Below are 19239 nucleotides of genomic sequence, written 5' to 3'. Positions count from 1 at the left end.
AAAATCTTTAAATTCTCTAACTTATTTTAAAGATGTCAATGAAGTTATCCAAATTTTCAAATGAGTCGTTGAGAACGAATATGTTACAGGATAAAGGTGGTTAAATGTCATGTATCAGGGAGAGATTTCAAGTGGTTATATGTTTTATTTTATTTTACTTGAAACAGGGTCTTGCTCTGTCATCCAGGTTGGAGTTCAATGGTACGATCTCAGCTCACTGCCACCTCCACCTCTCAGGTTCAAGCAATTCTCCTGCCTCAGCCTCCGGAGTAGCTGGGATTACAGGCATGTGCCACCATGCCTGGCTTATTTTTGTATTTTCAGTAGAGACAGGGTTTTGCCGTTTTGGCCAGGCTGGTCTCAAACTCCTCACCTTAAGTGATCCATCTGCCTCGGCTTCCAAAGTACTGGGATTACAGGTGTGAGCCACCATGCCTGACTGGTTATATATTTTAACATAGGAAACATGAAGCAAACTTTGAAAAGTTCTTTTAAAAAAAAGGTAATAAAATAATTAAAAAATAAACCCCAGCGGAATGAACTAAGTCAGTTTCTTCAATGCTAGCTATTAAGAAACCATAGAAGGAGGCAAAGTACTTTTATAGTCTAATAGTTCATTAAGAGATAAAGGCAAATAGTGGTTTATTGATCCTTGTGAAAGAAAGATTTCAGTAATAGAAACTACTGACGAGTCATGGTTATTAAGTCCACTGGTGGTGCTACAACTGTCCCTTACTGGAAGAGAGGTCAGTTAGTATTTTCCAAGACATTAACAAAAAAGAGAAACAGAGCCCCTTCTTACTAATCCCGTCACTTCCTAGCCCTTTCTATTGTAGCAATTATTTCTAAAATCTAATGTTGAATTACTCTTAATTATTGTTCCTTATCTTTCCTAATATGTTGCCTGTTTAATTACAAGATTGTGGCAGAGGTTCTTAGCCTGGCTTCAAAAAATCAATAATCCCTGGAACGATATAAGGAATGTTACATGTCTGCATTTTTCTAGTAAGTCAATAGTGTTAAACAGATTCTCTCAATGGGGTCCATAAGATTCAGAACCACTAAGACAGACAGCTAGATTGGCAATTTTTCTAGCACATGTTATTTGATTGTGGTATAAAACACAGCCAACTTTCAATTATAATAAATAAAAGACATTTATTAAATAAAACAGTTATGAAATATAGTCAGAGATGTATCCTCTGAAAGTGTTTTTCAAATTGCAAACTGTGACCCACTAGTGGGTTGTGTCTAGCATTTAAAAAACGAAATAAAACCAGAATACACCAGAATAGAAAATATCTTCCTCCATCTCACGGGTTTGAGTAATTTCCTGGTAATTTTTGTATTTTTAGTAGAGACAGGGTTTCACCATGTTGGCCAGACTTGGTCTCGAACTCCTGACCTCAAGGGATCCGCCCACCCTGGCCTCCCGAAGTGCTAGGATTACAGGTGTGAGTCACCGCACCCGGCCAGAAAATATCACATTTTCTGTTGTAATACCAAAAATCACAAATTGTGGGTGCACTTGGTATAGTAAGGGCATTGTTTCATAAAACTTTTATGTCTATTTTATGTACATGTGTGTTGTCAACTCGGTCATGATATAAAATATATTTTCTTACCATGGGTGATAGTCAACAAAAGTTGAAAAACATTGCTTTAATAACTGCTTTTCTCTTTTCTGTTTTGCCTCAAAACTTCTTGATATGCCACTTCTATAGAAGCTTGGAACCGAAAAAGTTAATGATGATAAAATTGATAATGATGATATAAAGAGTAATATTTACTGAATATTTACTATGTGCCAGGAACTGTGCTGTTTTACTTTAATGATCTCATTTAATCTGTACAACCCAATGAGTATTATTAATTTCTACTTTATAGAAGAGAAAACAGATTTAGAGAAGTAAAATAACTTGATTTAGACCTAGGTCTCTCTGACTCAAAGCCCATGCTTACCATATAAACTGCAGGCAATGGATCTCCTAGATAACCTAAAGAGTAGATGATTCACTTGGTGATAAACACGAATTAAATACTATAATTTTAGAAAGGTTTACAGCGCTGGTCCTATGATGCTACATTGTCCTTTAAATTCATTTATTGTTTGGTTTCAATTGATACTGCATATTCCTTAAAACTAGTTGTTTCTTCCTAGAGATATATTTTATTTCTTAATTTAAAAGGTTTATATATAGGCATGACATATGATGTGTTTTATTAATTCTCAAATTTAAAGATCCCTTTAGAACCCTAACTAGTATAAAATTATAAGTGGCAGAATGCCATATAAACAAATGCTGTTTACCTCATGGGTTTGTTGTGAGAATTCAACACTTACAAAAAACACTGATAAAAAATACCACTAGCATCTGTCACACAGTAAATGTTCAATAAATGTTTACCTATTATAATAATCATACAAGAAGACAGTGAAGTCTATCCAGTTTTTGTTGTTGTTGTTTGTTTTTGTTTTTTGCTGTATTTTCCCTCTACTTTAATGTTTGTCCTTGGGAATGGTCCAAAAATTTTGCTACTTCACTTTTTATAGAAAGAGGAATTTAAAGTGTTTCTACAGCTATATATTTACAATGAAAAATCATTCAGATAGTTCAGTTCACAATTCAACTGACCATCTAGCAGCTTGAGTTCAAGGTTTATAAACACAGATGCCTACCAGCCTAAGCAGATAACCTGAAAGAGAAGTGGGAGGGTGAAGGGTAGGGTGGCTTAGGTTGTATGAATGCAGAACAGAGGAGAGTACTCTTTCTAAAAGTGGATATCACCATTTGGCAACTGAAGATTTTATGCCATGCAGGAATGTAATAGGGTTTATACTGTCAGATTTTCAATTGAAGCCAGAAATCAACTGAAGAATTTGGGCAAATTCTTAATTCTTGAATGTTGGCATAAATTTAAATAATAAAATGCTTTGTGGGCCAAACAAAACAAGTCTATAGACTAAATGCAGCATACAGACTGGCAGTTTGCCACTCAGCTTTAGTTTTATGCCATCACTTAGGTATTCTAAACTGACCAACACAGCCTAGGTAAGAATATTATAAACTACAAACTTTCAAAGGGTGTCCAGTGGAGTAGGGAGAAGCATCCCAGAAGATATACATTCTGCAAGTGTAACTCCTCTTTTTTTCACACTAGCTTTCTTTGGATAAGCTATTGCTATTCTGAGAAAAAAATTTCACAAGAGGCTGGGCATGGTGGCTCATGCCTGTAATCCCAGCACTTTGGGAGGTCGAGTCGGGTGGATCACCTGAGGTCAGGAGTTCGAGACTAGCCTGGCCAACATGGTGAAACTCCCGTCTTTACTAAAAATACAAAAAGTTAGCTGGGCGTGGTTGCAGGTGCCTGTAGTCCCAGCTACTTGGGAGGCTGAGGCAGAAGAATCACTTGAACCCAGGAGGTGGAGGCTGAAGTGAGCCGAGATCACAACACTGCACTCCAGGATGGGAAACAAGAGTGAAACTGTCTCAGAAAAAAAAAAAATTTCACAAGACGTCCTAGACACAAGCCTGTGTGGATAGAGAAGTGATTTCAAGTTAAGGACAAATAATCATAAATGCATAAAGAAAAAGTGAGTATGTTTACCTGACTTCAGGAGAAAATTTGCATTCAAGATTGAAGAGGTAAAAAAATTTTCTTTATTATAGAAGGAAATGCTTGCATTTGATAAACTTTTATAAGTACTTATATGTTTTATTATAAGCTTATTATAAGCATTATAACATATAAGTATTTCATAACTCCTTATACTTTTATAGGAGCATAGCATCTTTCATGGGGATGAGCTGGTTAGCCCATAAAGTGAAAATTTTTACACAAAATTACTTTTGCAAATCCCTCAAATCACACTTAGTAAAGGAACATGGTTTTGTATATACCATACCACTTAATACATTCAAACAATTCATTTTTACTTAATAATTGGAACAGATAATGTTTCTTCAAATATGCATGAATGAAGCACAGCTAAAATTTTAAACTCTCGCCCACTGAGGCCAGTTAGACTGAATGATTGTAGTGTGGTATTGTAGAGGGGACAAACTAACCTGAAAAGCTAACTTCTGCTAAATACTAGAAAAAGATATCAGTTGAAATACCCAGACAAAAAAGAGGCACTGAGTGACTTCAATGCCTAAAGGAACCAGAGATGTGGAAATATACAGTGAATGGTCCTGTAGGTATCTTTCCAAACAACACAGGAACTAAAAAATATAATTGAATGTTCTCATTAATACAGTTTCTGGTAACCTGAGTGTTGACCCCATTTCTAGGCAAAGAGAAGTAACTTGCCCAACCCTGTTGTGAGGGAGACTCAAAGGTGTTTTATTTCTGACCTAAATGTAGTCTCAAGTTTACTGCATTTCTGGGATGTAAGTACAGTGCAATAGGTAAGAATTTAAATCTGTTTGATTTTCATTATAAGTTACTAAATTGGCATGCCAGTTTATATGTGAATAATTTCACTAGGACCTAGTCATTTCTAAGTAAAATGAAAATACCATGTTTTTAAACTTCTATAGCTAAGGAGTGGTTCAAACACCAAGGCAGATGCTAAAGCTCTCCTAAGGCACATAATAAACAATAGGTATATGTTTGCTACAGATTAAAAGTGTTCATTTAATGGGGCAGATACAATCAAGAACTGGTGACTATAAACTAGTCACAGTGGTAACTTCAATCACAATCAACAGGCTCAGGGACTCATATAACTGTGTGGCTGACAGACTGAACAATTATGGAAGGTGTTTTCTGTGGTTGAATCAATCAGAAGAGTAATAATGGTGGGATTACTGAAAAAAAATTAACCTGTACTATAATCTGGGGTCAGATTTTTTTTTAAAAAGGATATAAGCTGTATTCACGACAACATGTTAATTTCAGTAATCAGGCAGGGTGCATAGACTTGACAATTAATTATGTCAGCTCACGTTAAACAAACATTGGTTGCTAACATAAATTGACTCTTGGAAGGCAAAAAATGATTTGGTTAACAAATGGCTGATAAAACAATCTAGGCTTTGCAAGGCTTAGTGGTCCTTTATGAGCCATGACTTACCCGTATGGACTGGCACTGGTATAGGAATCGAACTCCTGATACATGAGCTTGCGGGTTAGACAGGAGACCTACATATGCCCACAATACCTGGATCTCCAGGGAAACTGGTATGAGACAGCAAGAAGTACAGGTGATAGCCTGCAGAAGGGTAAAAAAGCATCTGCTTGAATTGCCTGATGGTTGCCTATAGTCAATCATCATGCATGAAGCCGTTGTTTCTCAAGCATTATTCAGTAACAAGGAAGGGCAATGTAGCTTAGTGGAAAAACACAAAAGTTCACAATAAGACTATGTTATTATTCCTGATCTTTTTTTTTTAGACAAAGTCTCACACTGTCACCCAGCTGGAGTGCAGGGGCGCAGTCTTGGCTCACTGCAACCTCTGCCTCCCAGGTTCAAGCGATTCTCCTGCCTCAGCCTCCCGAGTAGCTGGGATTACAGGCATCCACCACTACATCTAATTTTTTTTTTTTTTGTATTTTCAGTACAGACAAGTACAGACAGCCATGTTGGCCAGGCTGGTCTTGAACTCCTCACGTTGTGATTTGCCCACCTCAGCCTTTCAAAGTGCTGGGATTACAGGCGTGAGCCACCACGCCCGACCTTTGATCTTTTTTTTTTGAGATGGAGTCTTGCTCTGTTGCCCAGGCTGGAGTACAGTGGTGTGATTTCAGTTCACTGCAACCTCTGCCTCCTGGATTCAAGCGATTCTCCTGCCTCAGCCTCCCCAGTAGCTGAGATGCCTGCCACAACATCTGGCTAATTTTTGTATTTTTAGTAGAGACAGGGTTTCACCATGTTGGTCAGTCTGGTCTCGAACTCCTGACCTCAAGTGATCTGCCCGCCTCAGCCTTCCAAAGTGCTGGGATTACAGGTGTAAGCCACAGCACCTGGCTTCATTGATTAATTTAGATAAGTTACTAAGTAACTGGCTTGAGCAGATCATGTGGCTAAAGTAAAGGACTGGAACACAGCAGCAGTGTAAAGTCAAAGATGATACTTAAGGGTTACATTATGAAGTGCATCCAAGTAGTCTGTTTGGAAGCCATCAGAGAACCTCGAAAGTTTCTAGAATAGAAACATGGTATACCTAATGCAGTACTCCAGAAGGATTAATTGCAAGACGCAGAAAGGCACATCATTCTATATGGTTTTGATTTTTAACCAGATAATGCATTTTCATGCAAATGATTGTAAAAATATAAATTTTTATAATTACAACAGAAAGAGTACAATTTTAGCCTCATGAAAGTCTATGCTGATCAAATATTCAAGAATATAAAATATTTGAAATACATGATGAGATTTTTGAACAACAGAAATCTGTAGATTACCTGCCTTCAAATTTTTTTCTAAGTAAGGAAAATACATTAAGTATTTTAAACCTAACCTGAAATAATTACTTCAGGCTGGGAACAGTGGCTTATGCCTGTAATCCCAGCACTTTGGGAGGCCAAAGCAGGAAGATCACTTGAGCCCAGGAGTTTGAGACCAGTCTGAACAACATAGTGAGACCTTGTCTCTACAAATAAATCAAAAAATTATCTAGGCATGGTGGCATGTGCCCGTGGTGCCAGCTACTTGAGGGACTGAGGTGGGAGGATCGCTTGAGCCCAGAAAGTTGAGACTGCAATGAGCCATGATCATGCCACTGCACTCCAGCCTAGGTAACAGAGCAAGATCCTGTCTTAAAAAAAACAAAAAACAAAAAAAAACATAAGGCCAGGCACGGTGGCCCATGCCTGTAATCTCGGCAATTTGGGAGGCCAAGGCAGGCGGATCACAAGGTCAGGAGTTCAAGATTAGCCTGCCGAATATGTTGAAACCTTGTCTCTACTAAAAATACAAAAATCAGCCAAGTGTGGTGGCGGGCGCCTGGTAGTCCTGTACTGGGGAGGCTGAGTGAGGCAGGAGAATCCCTTGAACCCAGGAGGCGATGGTTGCAGTGAACTGAGTTCACGCAACTGCACTCCAGCCAGGGCAACAGAATGAGACTCCATCTCAAAAAAAAAAAAAAAAAAAAAAGGGCTTTGAGTGGGCATGATTTCTTATACTCTTCCTTCTATGACAAATGCATTATCTATGGAGACAAGGCTGGTTTTAAACTTACTATCCGTGATTTACAAAGGGGTAAAAATGAGTCTTCATCAGAAAGCGTATTTCTCTCCTTACTGAAATGTTGCAGTGCCTGTTGAGGATCCTAGTCCACCCTCCTTTCTGGGCTGGGTCAGCATTACCAAAGATGGCAACATGCTCCGGTCTGGGCCTTCCATGAAGAGTCTGATAAATCTCCTGCTGCAAGTGGCTGCAGTCTGCCTTCCTCAACCTGTAATTAAACACCATGGAGGCCGAAGTCCGACGCTAACATAATAATATACCCATATTAGTACTGTATATTAAACCAAACATTGGAAATAATGTTATAAAATAGACCAGAGGGTATAATCCTTAGTAGGTATTAACGACTGCCAGAAAACTCTTAGCAATATTAACACTATTTAGAGTAAAACACTATTCCTGACTTAGCATCTTCTGAAGTCATTAAAAATATAAAAGTTACCATATCAGCATATTCCCTACATATTCCCAGTGAAATTGCAGGAAATGATGTGGAAGCAAAGAACTACCTGAGCTTGCATCCAGATATTGCATTCACTCCAAACTGTACCTCATGTCTGTTAACAGAGCAACTTCCATTACCCTGGCTCTGTAAGAGGGTCATCCAAAGTGGAAAAGTGATGATCAAGGACATCATAACAGAAAAAAAAAAGGGGCAGCATTGTAAAATGTATGTTCTCTTTCTCCCTTAATGCTATTTATTTTGTATTACTATCATAATGTGCAAGTCACAAATTTGTTTTTTTCCTCAAAAAATCAGAGAGAGACAACTACGATTCCAAAAATGATTAACCATATATTAGTATATAAGTACCTCATTAAAACGAACAAAAAATTTCTCACCTTTGGCTAGTCTAACATAAGTTTGAAAGCCTTCACTGCTTTTCTCATTAGGTTGCAACAGGCCACCCAGCTCTAAAAAGGATACTGAATAACTTACATCACCAGTCAGAGCCAAGAGTGGCTTCCCAACTATATAGCCAGGATTCCCACTTCTAGGACTGGTGATAGAAGCAGCTGTGCTCTGTTGAAAAGCCTGCAGAAAGAGTGAAGAGAAGTCAATTATGGAGGTAAGCATGCTTTCCCACCTCCCACTGCTTGGCTTCACCATATCCTTCCTTAAGGCAAGGCAATGCAGTAAGTGAGCTACACTGAACGCTCTGGCTTCTTTCCACAGTGTAGCATTTTGCTTCTTTCACTTTTCTTAACTCACTAAAATAAATCCTTCATGATGTGAATATTGAAATTCACAATATGCTGCTTTTACAAAGGATTACAACGAAGAACCTACTAAGGATCCCTTAACCCTGTTTCTCAAAAATTACTAGCAATTTAGCAATAATAACAGAGCCTGGTTAAAATCTGAAGATTTTAAATGTAATTTAAAAAATACATATTTTAATTAACTATAGATGTTCCGGAGATGAGTTCTGAGAGACACAGCAGTTGGTTGATCACCCGAGGGTAGAGTTGAGAAAATCTATGCTGGGTTCAAAAAGAGGAAAGAAGTAGCAGAAAGCCAAATGGCAGTGATTAAGACTGAACACTTAGATTAAGTGGGAAATGAATAAAATGCTGACTGCTCAGAAATATGAGAAAAGCTAGTTAAAGAATTTTTGTAGGTGTTGGCTGAATTTATGATTCAAAATGACTATAAAAAGTTTTGATTTGAGATTGAAGTCCTGCTTTGTTAGGGGCCAGATAGAGAATTGGAGAAAATGTTGAGTAAACACTTGTAGAATAACTACACCTTGTAGTAAAACTATGGACTATTAAATGTTGAAGCCTCAATTGACAGAATGAACTAGGCCTCCATATTCTTATTCTATTTTCACATGTATTAGAAAAGCAAAGGAACTATTTCTAACCCGATATTTCTTCCCCTCTAAATCCCCTATGAGAGAAGGGCCCTAACCCTGAAGTGAAGGATGAAGTGTTGCTGTAAGGAAGCGCCTGGCTCAACAGTCAGGTTGGTTTGTCCCAAACTGACAGAAACCTTCTGGATTCCAAAAGTCCCATTGGTCTCTATCTCATAGGTGACCTGAAATGCAAAAAAGAATCAATTAATAAAAAATAGTTATTGGGCCAAATATGTTTAGGACAGAAGATTTTCTGTCTTCAAAGGTGTTTTTATAACTAAATGAGGTAGACTGAAACAGTAATGTTAAAAATGCCAAACACAAATACTATGAAAGATAAAGATGATTTCATATTATATTTGTATATGAAAAAGAAACTGGATAGAGCCCTTTAAAAGGGTTATGGGTAGGTGAGTTTATGGTAGGAATTGAAAGGGTAGAAAACGTAAGTCGATTACGGGCAGAGGAAGGCAAGTAGAAACAGGCAGAGGTGAGCATGAAACAAGTCTGATTTACTTGGCTCTCACAATGTTTGAGAATTAATAAAGATAGTTGCTGGGGATATAACAATTGAAAGTAACCTTAAATTTCTGAGCATAGTCTTTAAGAAGATGCCTTAAGAAAATTCTTACTTTTTTAGGTTAGATTATTTAAAGATCAGAGGAATAGAAGTTGATTAATGTACTTCAGACTTTCAGATGATACTGACTGTGTCAAGAGAAGAAAATGTGGTCAGTCAGTAAGAATCAGCAACAGACTGCAGGTGGACAACAGAAGAGGTGTCAGAAATAATTTTAATGTCCTGAACCTGAAATACTGGAGGATGTGGTGATGGAAATAACTGAAACATGGTAGGGAGGATAACAGACTCAATTATTGACAAGTTTAATTTCAAAACTGTTGGGAATTGTTGAAATTCACAGTATGCTACTTTTAACAAGGATTACAACCAAGAATCTACCAATGCCACAAGTTTGCATTCCCAACATTGTTAGAGAATGTAGACGAAATTCAGTGGGGTCAGTCTGACACTTAATGGAAGATGAGGCACCTCTGGCAGTGTCGATCAACATACATCAGTCCAGAATCTGAGGTCAGTATCCCTACCTGGGAAACTACATTCTGACAAGTGTTTCCAGCCAACAGAGGAGCATTAGCCTGTGAGGTAAGTATTACAGGAACCTGGAACTAGCAATGAAAAGAAGCAAATAGTTAACTAAAACTGAAGGCGGTATTTTGTCTTATATCTATTAATAGATATCATGCTAAGGTAAGTATTTTTCCTTCCCCTTGACCACCCTCTTTCTTCTTCCATCGCCAGCCAACAACTTAAATTCAAAAGTCTTTCTAAACCAGCACTTCTTAAAACTTATTTCTCAGAACACTAGTTCTATTAAATATAAAACAAGGGTTCCATAGTCAAGTAATTGTTAGAAATACTATATTCAGTATTCCCCTTAGAGATTAATAAGGCCCTTTAGCAAATTAAAGACTCCAGGTGGGGTGAGATGGCTCACGCCTGTAATCCCAATACTTTGGGAAGCCAAGTCAGGAGAATTGTTTGAGGCCAGCAATTCAAGACCAGTCTGGACAACATAGCGAGATCCCCATCTCTACAAAATAGTAAAACATTAGCTGGGCGTGGTGGCACATGTCTATAGTCCCAGCTACTTGGGAGGCTGAGGTAGAAGGATTAGCTGAGCCCAGGAGGTTTAGGCTGTAATGAACCGTGACCATGCCACTGCACTTCAGCCTGGGTGACAGAGCAAGACCCTGTCTCTAAAAAAAATTAACAAGCCCACCCTAAATATAGTTTATTTAACCCAATGTTTACAAACCTATCTAACACCTTATGGATCCTGGTTTCATATGAGGCTATTAATTGTATAGAACGCGCTTGCAAAAGCACCGTTTTAGATCCCTACTTAATTGTTTGCTATATCACGCTTACATTTATCTTTCAACAGTACAACTTAGACTAAAATTGCCTCAGATGCAGAGGAGCCAAATATTCTTTTTCCTTTTTCCTGGTACAATAGCATCATACCTCCATATTCTGTGGATCAGTCATGCCTCTTGGAACCTAGGAGAACAGCAGGGACATGAGTGTGCATCTACCTTACCAAAAATCACCAGAAGCTTATGGTTTCACACTACTAACAATAGACTTTGGCTTTTTTAGGGGGAGGGGAGAAGTCAATATATTAGAATGATTTACTTCCTCTATTCCACCTGACTCTTCTTTACACTAAAATGCCAGGAAGTGGAGCCAGACAGGAGGATGATAGACTGTGAAGCCTGTCTACTCTGACAGAGCTCTTCCACCCTTGCAAGCCGATCCCATTAGTGAGAAGGGTGATGATCTCTTATCCTGGATATATATCCCCAGTTATTGCATTTGTCTTCAGGTATGGTTTCCAGGCCCTCTGTCTTTTACATGGCTCCTGGGGATTCTGACTTCTAGTTCAATGCTCTTTCCACAACCCACAACAGTGAGAAGCATGTTCACTTCAACTTCATAGTAGTGACAGTGTAGGGAGAGAAAGGACACCTACCTTTAAGACTGTGAAGTTATAGTAAGAGGCAGCATTGAGGGCTGAATCCAAGGTACAGCTACTAGCCAGGTTCTTGAAAAAACGAGTGCAAGTTGTGCTTTTACTCTCTAGGAAACCTTAAACACAAATAGTTAACAGAGTGGTACATGAGAAAGCCTGTTTTAAATTGAATGAAAAGGTTGGACTTTTGCTCTGGATTCACCTGCAGGATTGCTTTCAGCACAGAGTCCCCCAGCTCCAACTCCTGCAGGTTGTCTCAGCAAGCTTATTACAGACCACTTGGGGAAGTAAGTAAGAATGGGGTCCCCAGCCTGAATAAAATATAAAAGAAAATTTGTTCACAGTGAGACTGAACTAGACTACAACAGAAAAGAAAGAGTAGAAACAAGGTTAACTCAAGGGCATGATTACGTGGACAGTACTGCCCTCCAAAGAACTGACAATGGTTTAGCTAGCTGCAGCGTAGTGCTGCAAAGATACCTTGTCAGCTGTCTGCTATGAGAGTAAAAACCAAACCAAACAATCCCATCCCCTTCCCCAGGCTCACCCTGTAGAAAGATGGTGGTGATTGAGTTTGGAATGTTGAAGTGAATGATTCACCTCCAAACTCTGCAGCCAGGGCCTGGAAGTTGGTTGCATTGACCTTTTGAAGCTTCTGGAAATAGTTTAATTTTGCTAAAATGTTTTTTAAAAGAAAAGGGAAGTTTAGATAAAAGAAAAACATGCCAAGTAACTAATTTTAAAAAATATTTTAATTGAAGCATAATATACAGGGTGCAAATCTTAAGTGCAAACTCAAAGAATTTTTACAAATGTATATACTTGTATTACCACTACCTAGATCAAGTTACAGAATATTTCCCCAGAAGGCTCCCAATCAATACTCCATCTCCAGAAATAACACAATTCTGATTTCCATCACTTCTTAATTTATTCACAATCTACTAACTGAATCATTGTTTTAATATGAAGATCTGAGATAAGAATATGGTCAATGAATGCCAGTCAGTTTCAAGTCACTGATGGCCAAGAATGTGTATGATCAGCAATTTGTGATGAAAATAGGAAGCTCAGCCAGGCATGGTGGCTCAGGCCTGTAATCCCAGCACTTAGGGAGGCTGAGGCGGGTGAATCACCTGAGGTCAGAAGTTTGAGACCAGCCTGGCCAACATGGTGAAACCCATCTCTACTAAAAATACAAAAAATTAGCCAGACATGGTGGCAGGCACCTGTAATCAGAAGAATCGCTTGAACCTGGGAGGCAGAGGTGGCAGTGAGCTGAGGTCACACCACTGCACTCTAGCCTGGGCAATAAGAGTGAAACTCCATCTCAAAAAAAAAAGAAAAGAAAATAGGAAGCTCGATAATGCTCATGTCTGCCCCATATCAAATGAGTCTCTAACAGAATCACACTATTTCCATAGGAACATGGAACAATTAGAGACAATTATTTGATCTGTCCTTCCCAAATCTTCCTGTTTCCTCTAAACTTCAACTGACCAGTCCTAACAATGTTTCTATCTCTCAAGTTCATAGATTTGTTGCATTTTATTCCTTAAGCCTTATAATTCCTCCATTCAAGATTTTAGATACTTAAAAAGGGTATTTTCTGGAACAATTCTACAATTTCTATGATAGCAATGTATAAATCTACCCAAACTCCTGCAGTCTTCTCTTTATGGCACTTTAGAACCAGTGGAGAGATGTAGGAAAAGGGCTGTGATGCTGTCCCCTGCCCAGAGGATGTCAGGTGATTGACAACACTCTGTCTGCTTTACTACTCAGGTGCTAAATTGAAAAAAGAACACAGGGAAACATGCCTCTTGCCAGTTTCATTCTTCATATAATTAATGGTCATTTGTACAGAGTAAAAGAGGTTACAATACTTGCATCATTGAAAGCAAATGAGGATTCCATGTTAAATGAACCTGACCTTTATCCTCTGTGATAATGGATAACATCTTAATTATCTGACTTTTCAGCTTCTGAAAAGTCAGCATGAATGCAGCTCTCAATTCCGGGGCCTTTCAGACTACTCACTCTCCATGTGTCTCCTAGATCCTTCTTACTGAAAGTGGGGTGCACACATTAGTAGCTCCAGGATTACCTAGGAGCTTCTCAGAAATGCAGACTCTCAGGCCACTCCCCAGACCTGAATCAAAATCTTCATGTTAACAAGATCTCCAGGTAATGTGTATGCATATTAGAATCTGAAAAGCATTGCTCTGAAACAGGTGATGCTGCTGCTGCTGGTCTATGGGCCACTTTCCACCTCTGATCTGAAATCTTCAAAGCCTAACGCTTCCAAGAGCTATTTTAACATTTCCTTCGCAACTCATACCCTGAAAACCACATGGAAGAGATATTTACCTCATGTAAAATGCAGTTATTTGTATCTTTATAAATGAAATAAAAGTTAAGCTAAGAAAGAAGGTGAACTGAGATGGCAAAATATCTATTTAGCTATTTTTTCATGGCTTAAATGAATAAGAGAAAGTTAACATTTTATCTCTCACTTCGGTGCAAAGATATTGGCAGTAGTGATGGTAAATATAGGCTAAGTAGAATTTTTGCCTAAAATTTCTACCATCATAGATGATATATTACATCTAAAAGAGCTTAAAGGTATTTAGATTTCTATTACAATTTCAGATGTCAAAGGAAGCCTACAGACCATCTGACCTAATCCCATGAGGAAATTTCGATCCTCAGAGGTAAAAGAGTAGCAAAAAGCCAGAGGGCCAGCTTGCAGAGCCGAGAGTAGACTGCAGACTCCTATTCCTGGTGTTTTTTCCCCACTCCAGCATGCTGCACAGACTTTGACTAAAAACATAATTTACTGATGATCATTATCAGTAGATATTTTTTTAAAAATTTTATTTTATTTTGGAGACAGGATCTCACTCTTGCCCTGGCTGCAGTACAGTAGCATGATCACAGCTTCCTGCAGCCTCGAACTCCTGGGCTCAAGCAATCCTCCCACCTCAGCCTCCAAAGTAGCTGGCACTACAGGCATGCGCCACCACACCCAGCTAATTTTACTATGTTTTGTAAAGACTGGGTCTTGCTATGTTGCCAGGATTGGTCTCGAACTCCTGGGCTCATGCAATCCTCCTGCCCTGGCCTCCCAAAGTGCTGGGATTACAGGACGAGCCACCAGGCCTGGCTGTACCAATAGATACAAAGCACCATAGGGAAACAAAGATATGGTCCATCCTTTCATGGTGTTGAGAATTTACCTGGAAAGATACGATGTTTACATAAACTAATAACAATATAAGAAATCCTATAGGTTCTAAGAGGGTGACTCAAACAAAATGCTTTAGAACTTCTGAGGATGGGCTTACTTCCAATAGATGAGCAAGAAAACACTCATGGAAAATACAGGTATTTCAAAATGCAGAGAGAAAAAGGAACTATAGAGTCAGAAAGAAAAGCAAATACAAACTTGGGAAAAATACAGGGCATATCTTGAGGACAATGAGTAGATGAGTTCGGCCAAAGCAGAGGGTCAAGTAGAGAGTAATGCTAAAAGAGCCAGGAACACTAAGTTGGATCAAATAGGAGATTTGACTGGCCAGCTAAAGTTGGATGTTATTTTACGGGTAGTGGGAAGTAATGGAGGTTTCTGAGTAAGGAAGCAACATAATGCAATATTATAGAAAGATTAATCTAGTGAAGTGATTCTCCATAGCTGTGTATACTGTGTGTATATGCTATGTGTATATATGTGAGGAAGGTGGGCAAATAATCAGAACCAAAGGGAAACTTTTGTCTTTTTCAGACTAAACATGAATGTACACCCAAGCCTCATTCAGGGAAAAGTTCATTGATGTAATGAACCATAATTACTACTGGAAGTGGCCATATTCCTCCCTCAGGTGGTGTTGGTTAAAGAAAGTTCAGATCCACTGATCCCGAAGGAGTGTGCAGGATGGTGTGGGAGGCAGGAGTGGGGATCAAAAGCAGGGAGCCCCAGGTAGGTGCCATTGCAATAACCCTGGAGCATGATCATAAGGCTGGATTTCAAAGGCAGTAAAATGTTTGGAAAAGAAGAGACAACATCACCTTTTTTTGAGACAGACTCTCGCTCTGTCACCCAGGCTGGAGTGCAGTGGTGCAATCTCAGCTCAATGCAACCTCCACCTGCCTCCCAGGCTCACGTGATTCTCCTGCCACAGCCTCCCAAGTAGCTGAGATTACAGGTGTCCACTACCATGCCTGGATAATTTTTTGTATTTTTAGTAGAGACAGGGTTTCACCATGTTGGTCAGGCTGGTCTCAAACTCCTGACCTCAAGTGATCTACCCACCTCGGCCTCCCAAAGTACTGAGATTACAGGTGTGAGCCACTGCGCCAGGCCACAACCTTATCTTAAAATGAAGTATTCACCTTGTTCCCTTTACCCTATTACGATCTAAATAACCACAAGGCTTCTGATAACTGCTTTCAAATTCAAGGCCCCCCAAACCAAAAACTGGTTGTTTTCTGAGACAAATATAGTTTTGCAAATCTTATTAACAGTCAGATGAAATCAGAATGAGATGACTTCCAGGATGCAAGAGACATTTAAATCCATTTTGTGCAGGAACATTATTTTGCTTCATAGACATTTTAAAAAGATAGATTAGCTTAATATCTTTAGAAATGTTATAGCCATCACCAGCAAATTTCTAAGTCCACTCACCATCCCCCAAAATAATGTCAAATCTTTATTGTACTCTACAGTTGTAGAGCACTTTCGTCCACAAAGCCAATGATATTCTTTCTCACTTTGTAGTTGAAGAAACGGGCCTAGAAATGCTAAGGGATTTGTCCGTGTCTGTATAGCTGGTAGGGAAATGGCAGGACTGAGATCTTAATCCAATGCTCCTCCTACACTGTTGCCTCATGAAATGAAAATAAGGTTGGCATAGACTCATTTGTCAAAGACATTCATTCAAACATTATTTGGTGCTTACTACGTGTTAGGCACTGGGGATTCAGTTAGTACCCTCATGGAGACTGTAGTAAGTGGGGGATATAGTCTATCTGTGATTATCTGAGTTAAGAGGAATGATTAAAAGGATTGAAATTAAAGCTATTTATGAGTTTTCTGATCCGCAGCCAGTAGAACATAAAAAGTTGCAAATGTGACTGGTTTGCAGTGGCTCACACCTGTAATCCCAGCACTTTGGGAGGTTGAGGCGGGCGGATCATGAGGTCAAGAGATCAAGACCATCCTGGCCAACACTGCGAAACTCTGTCTCTACTAAAAATACAAAATTTAGCTGGTCATGGTGGCACGTGCCTGTAGTTCCAGCTACTCGGGAGGCTGAGGCAGGAGAATCACTTGAACCCTGGAGGTGGAGGTTGCAGTGAGCTCAGATCATGCCACTGCACTCCAGCCTGGTGACAGAGGGAGGCTCGGTCTCAAAAAAAAAAAAAAGAAAAAGAAAAAAATGCAAATGTATTCAGTAATAAGAGAGAAAAGGCAGAAAGAGGGGTAGAGATTCAAAGGACAAAAGAAAAAAAGTTTAAAAAAGAAAGAAATGGAAAAAAAGGCCAGAATAAAAGCCAATTCTCAGTAAATGTTAGACCAAGCTTGTCCAACCTGCGACCCACCAGCCGCATGCAGCCCAGGACGGCTCTGAATGCAGCCCAACACCACAAATTCGTAAACTTTCTTAAAACACTAAGAGTTTTTTTGCTGTTTTTTTTTTTTTTTTTAACTCATCATATTGTTAGTGTATTTTATGTGTGACCCAAGACGATTCTTCCAATGCGGCCCAGGGAAGACAAATGATAACACTCCTGTGTTAGCAAATGAGAACAGCCAACATGTTTTACTCACAGTTGTTCACATGTACACAAAACTGCCTGATTCCATTAGAATCCATGAAAACTCTTGAGGGAAATGGGGAATTACTCCTGAAGATAAGAGAGTTGTCTACACAAACCCAGCTTGAAGACCTGTGAAGAAAGAGGAAGGAGAAGATATATTTAGAAGGGGCGGGTGCCCCTTCTAAAAGGGTGCCCTGGCAATATCGGCCAGATGCCAAAGAGGGGACTCGTTGGACACCTATAGGACTACACGAAGGTCTTATTCTACTGGCCAGCCCTGCTCTAGAGAATCAGGAAAGGCAGTTTCTAGGAAAAACCAAGGGAATGTCCTAGGAGTGGAAGTAGGGGCAGGAGGCACAAAGCCTAACTCTTCTTACATCCAAATGTTATCCATTGTAGGCTCCAATCCCTTTAGGATTCAATCTGAGCAACGAAGCTCACCTTACGCTGCCAGGAAGGCAGAAGGAGAAAACTGTCCTCGGATGGAGAAGATAGCAGTCCCTGTCGCAGCAGCAATTTATATCGCAGGCGCCAGGAGTCAAGTCACAGACACAGATCGGTAAGACTATGAAAGGACAACACAGACTGAGTGGGATGAGGATCCCCAAACTCTCCCAGGTGCTCATCCTCCTTCCGACAGCCCCACTCCTGCTTTGTGGCAGTTCAACTTTGCTCACAGAATTTTAGATCTCACAAGTAAGTTTCCACCCCCACAACGTTTTCCCTCACCTGGGAAGAGGTCCACAGTCCTATTCCCAGGCGCCGAGGGAGTCACGAGAGTAGGGACCACTGTAGAGATCCCAGGCACTGCTGGGCGAGTTGCAGTCGCCTCTGAAGAGGACTGGAGGGTTCCGCCATCCGTCCCTGGCTGCAGGTCCAAAGACGTGGGCACTGCCCCTGATGGGGAGGAAGAGGGCTGAGGCCGGACGCCATCGGGGAACATCAGGAGGAACACTTGCAGGAGCGCGAGCTGTGGGGTGCGCATGGGGCAGCTAGGGCCTGCGGGTCCGACGTAAGCCACCGCGGTCTCCAGACGCGTTGCCAGAGCGTGGGTGGGAGGAGCCGCATAGCGTCTGACGACATCCGCGTGCCTCTTCTCATTGGCTCATGAGAAGAATGAGAGCTCTTCAGCCAATCGAAAGTGGGGTTGTTACAGCTCCTTCAGTGTCCTTCGGTCTGCGCCCTCCTCCTTAACGTGGGCCGGGGCGTGCCTTCGTTGCCTGGCAACCGCCAGTGGCGAAGGAGCCCTTGCGCCTTCTCTCCGCTAGGTGGCGGTAGGAGTTCGGCGGACGGACGGGTTCCCCGCCCACTTCGCGGCCCAGAGGACTGAGCCCGGCCTCAGTGCAAGGAAATCCCAGAGGCCAGAACTAGAATTGCAAATTTTTTTTTCAGCCCGGATTCCAATGGTGAGAAACCCTTTCTATGGAAGAATAATGTTCTCAGGTGGGGGAAACACACCTAAGGTCACATACCTTAAAAAACAGTCTCCTCTAAATATGGCTTTTTTTTTTTTTTTTGAAAACACATTAGAAATAATGTTCATTCAGCTCCTTACATGTTAACATTGAGAAATTTTAAAAACCCTAAATAAATGCATCAAATCATTAAAGATGGACTGCATGTTTTTGTTAGAAAAAGTGAGAGAAAAATAAGAAAAAAGGATAGGAAAAATATGAGAAAATAGGCAGATAAAGAATAAAAAAAAGAAACATTGTCTAGGACGTGAGAAAATAAGATGGAGGAATGGAACTAGAAGATTTTTTTTCCGTGTTAATGGCAAAATCTTTAAGCCTCTCTGAGAGGT

The 19239-nt window shown here is 40.0% G+C and overlaps 1 protein-coding gene across 3 annotated transcripts in view; it reads right to left on the bottom strand.

Annotated features, from left to right (window-relative positions):
• TCTN3 (tectonic family member 3) overlaps positions 1-18664 on the bottom strand; it is a 29675-nt gene extending 11011 nt beyond the window's left edge. Inside the window, exons 1-13 of one of the 3 annotated variants that reach the window (XM_011963916.1) lie at positions 18165-18664; positions 17877-18000; positions 17446-17564; positions 12160-12287; positions 11815-11923; positions 11613-11728; positions 11105-11140; positions 10165-10245; positions 9114-9239; positions 8127-8234; positions 7708-7787; positions 7253-7406; positions 5081-5218 (exon numbers count right to left, since the gene is read on the bottom strand). In XM_011963916.1, the coding sequence (XP_011819306.1) occupies positions 5081-5218; positions 7253-7406; positions 7708-7787; positions 8127-8234; positions 9114-9239; positions 10165-10245; positions 11105-11140; positions 11613-11728; positions 11815-11923; positions 12160-12287; positions 17446-17564; positions 17877-18000; positions 18165-18420 (1575 nt within the window). In that variant the 5' untranslated portion in view covers positions 18421-18664. Of the gene's footprint in view, positions 1-5080; positions 5219-7252; positions 7407-7707; positions 7804-8126; positions 8235-9113; positions 9240-10164; positions 10246-11104; positions 11141-11612; positions 11729-11814; positions 11924-12159; positions 12288-17445; positions 17565-17876; positions 18001-18164 lie in introns of all 3 variants that reach the window. The other 2 variants (XM_011963915.1, XM_011963917.1) reach the window with 2 other exon arrangements.
• Between the last annotated feature and the right edge of the window lie 575 nt (positions 18665-19239).

This window comes from Colobus angolensis, unplaced genomic scaffold (assembly GCF_000951035.1).
Source record: "Colobus angolensis palliatus isolate OR3802 unplaced genomic scaffold, Cang.pa_1.0 Scaffold630, whole genome shotgun sequence".
In the NCBI taxonomy this organism is placed as follows: domain Eukaryota; kingdom Metazoa; phylum Chordata; class Mammalia; order Primates; family Cercopithecidae; genus Colobus; species Colobus angolensis.
Note: the sequence above shows the minus strand (reverse complement) of the source record. Positions and strands in the feature narration are given on the sequence as shown.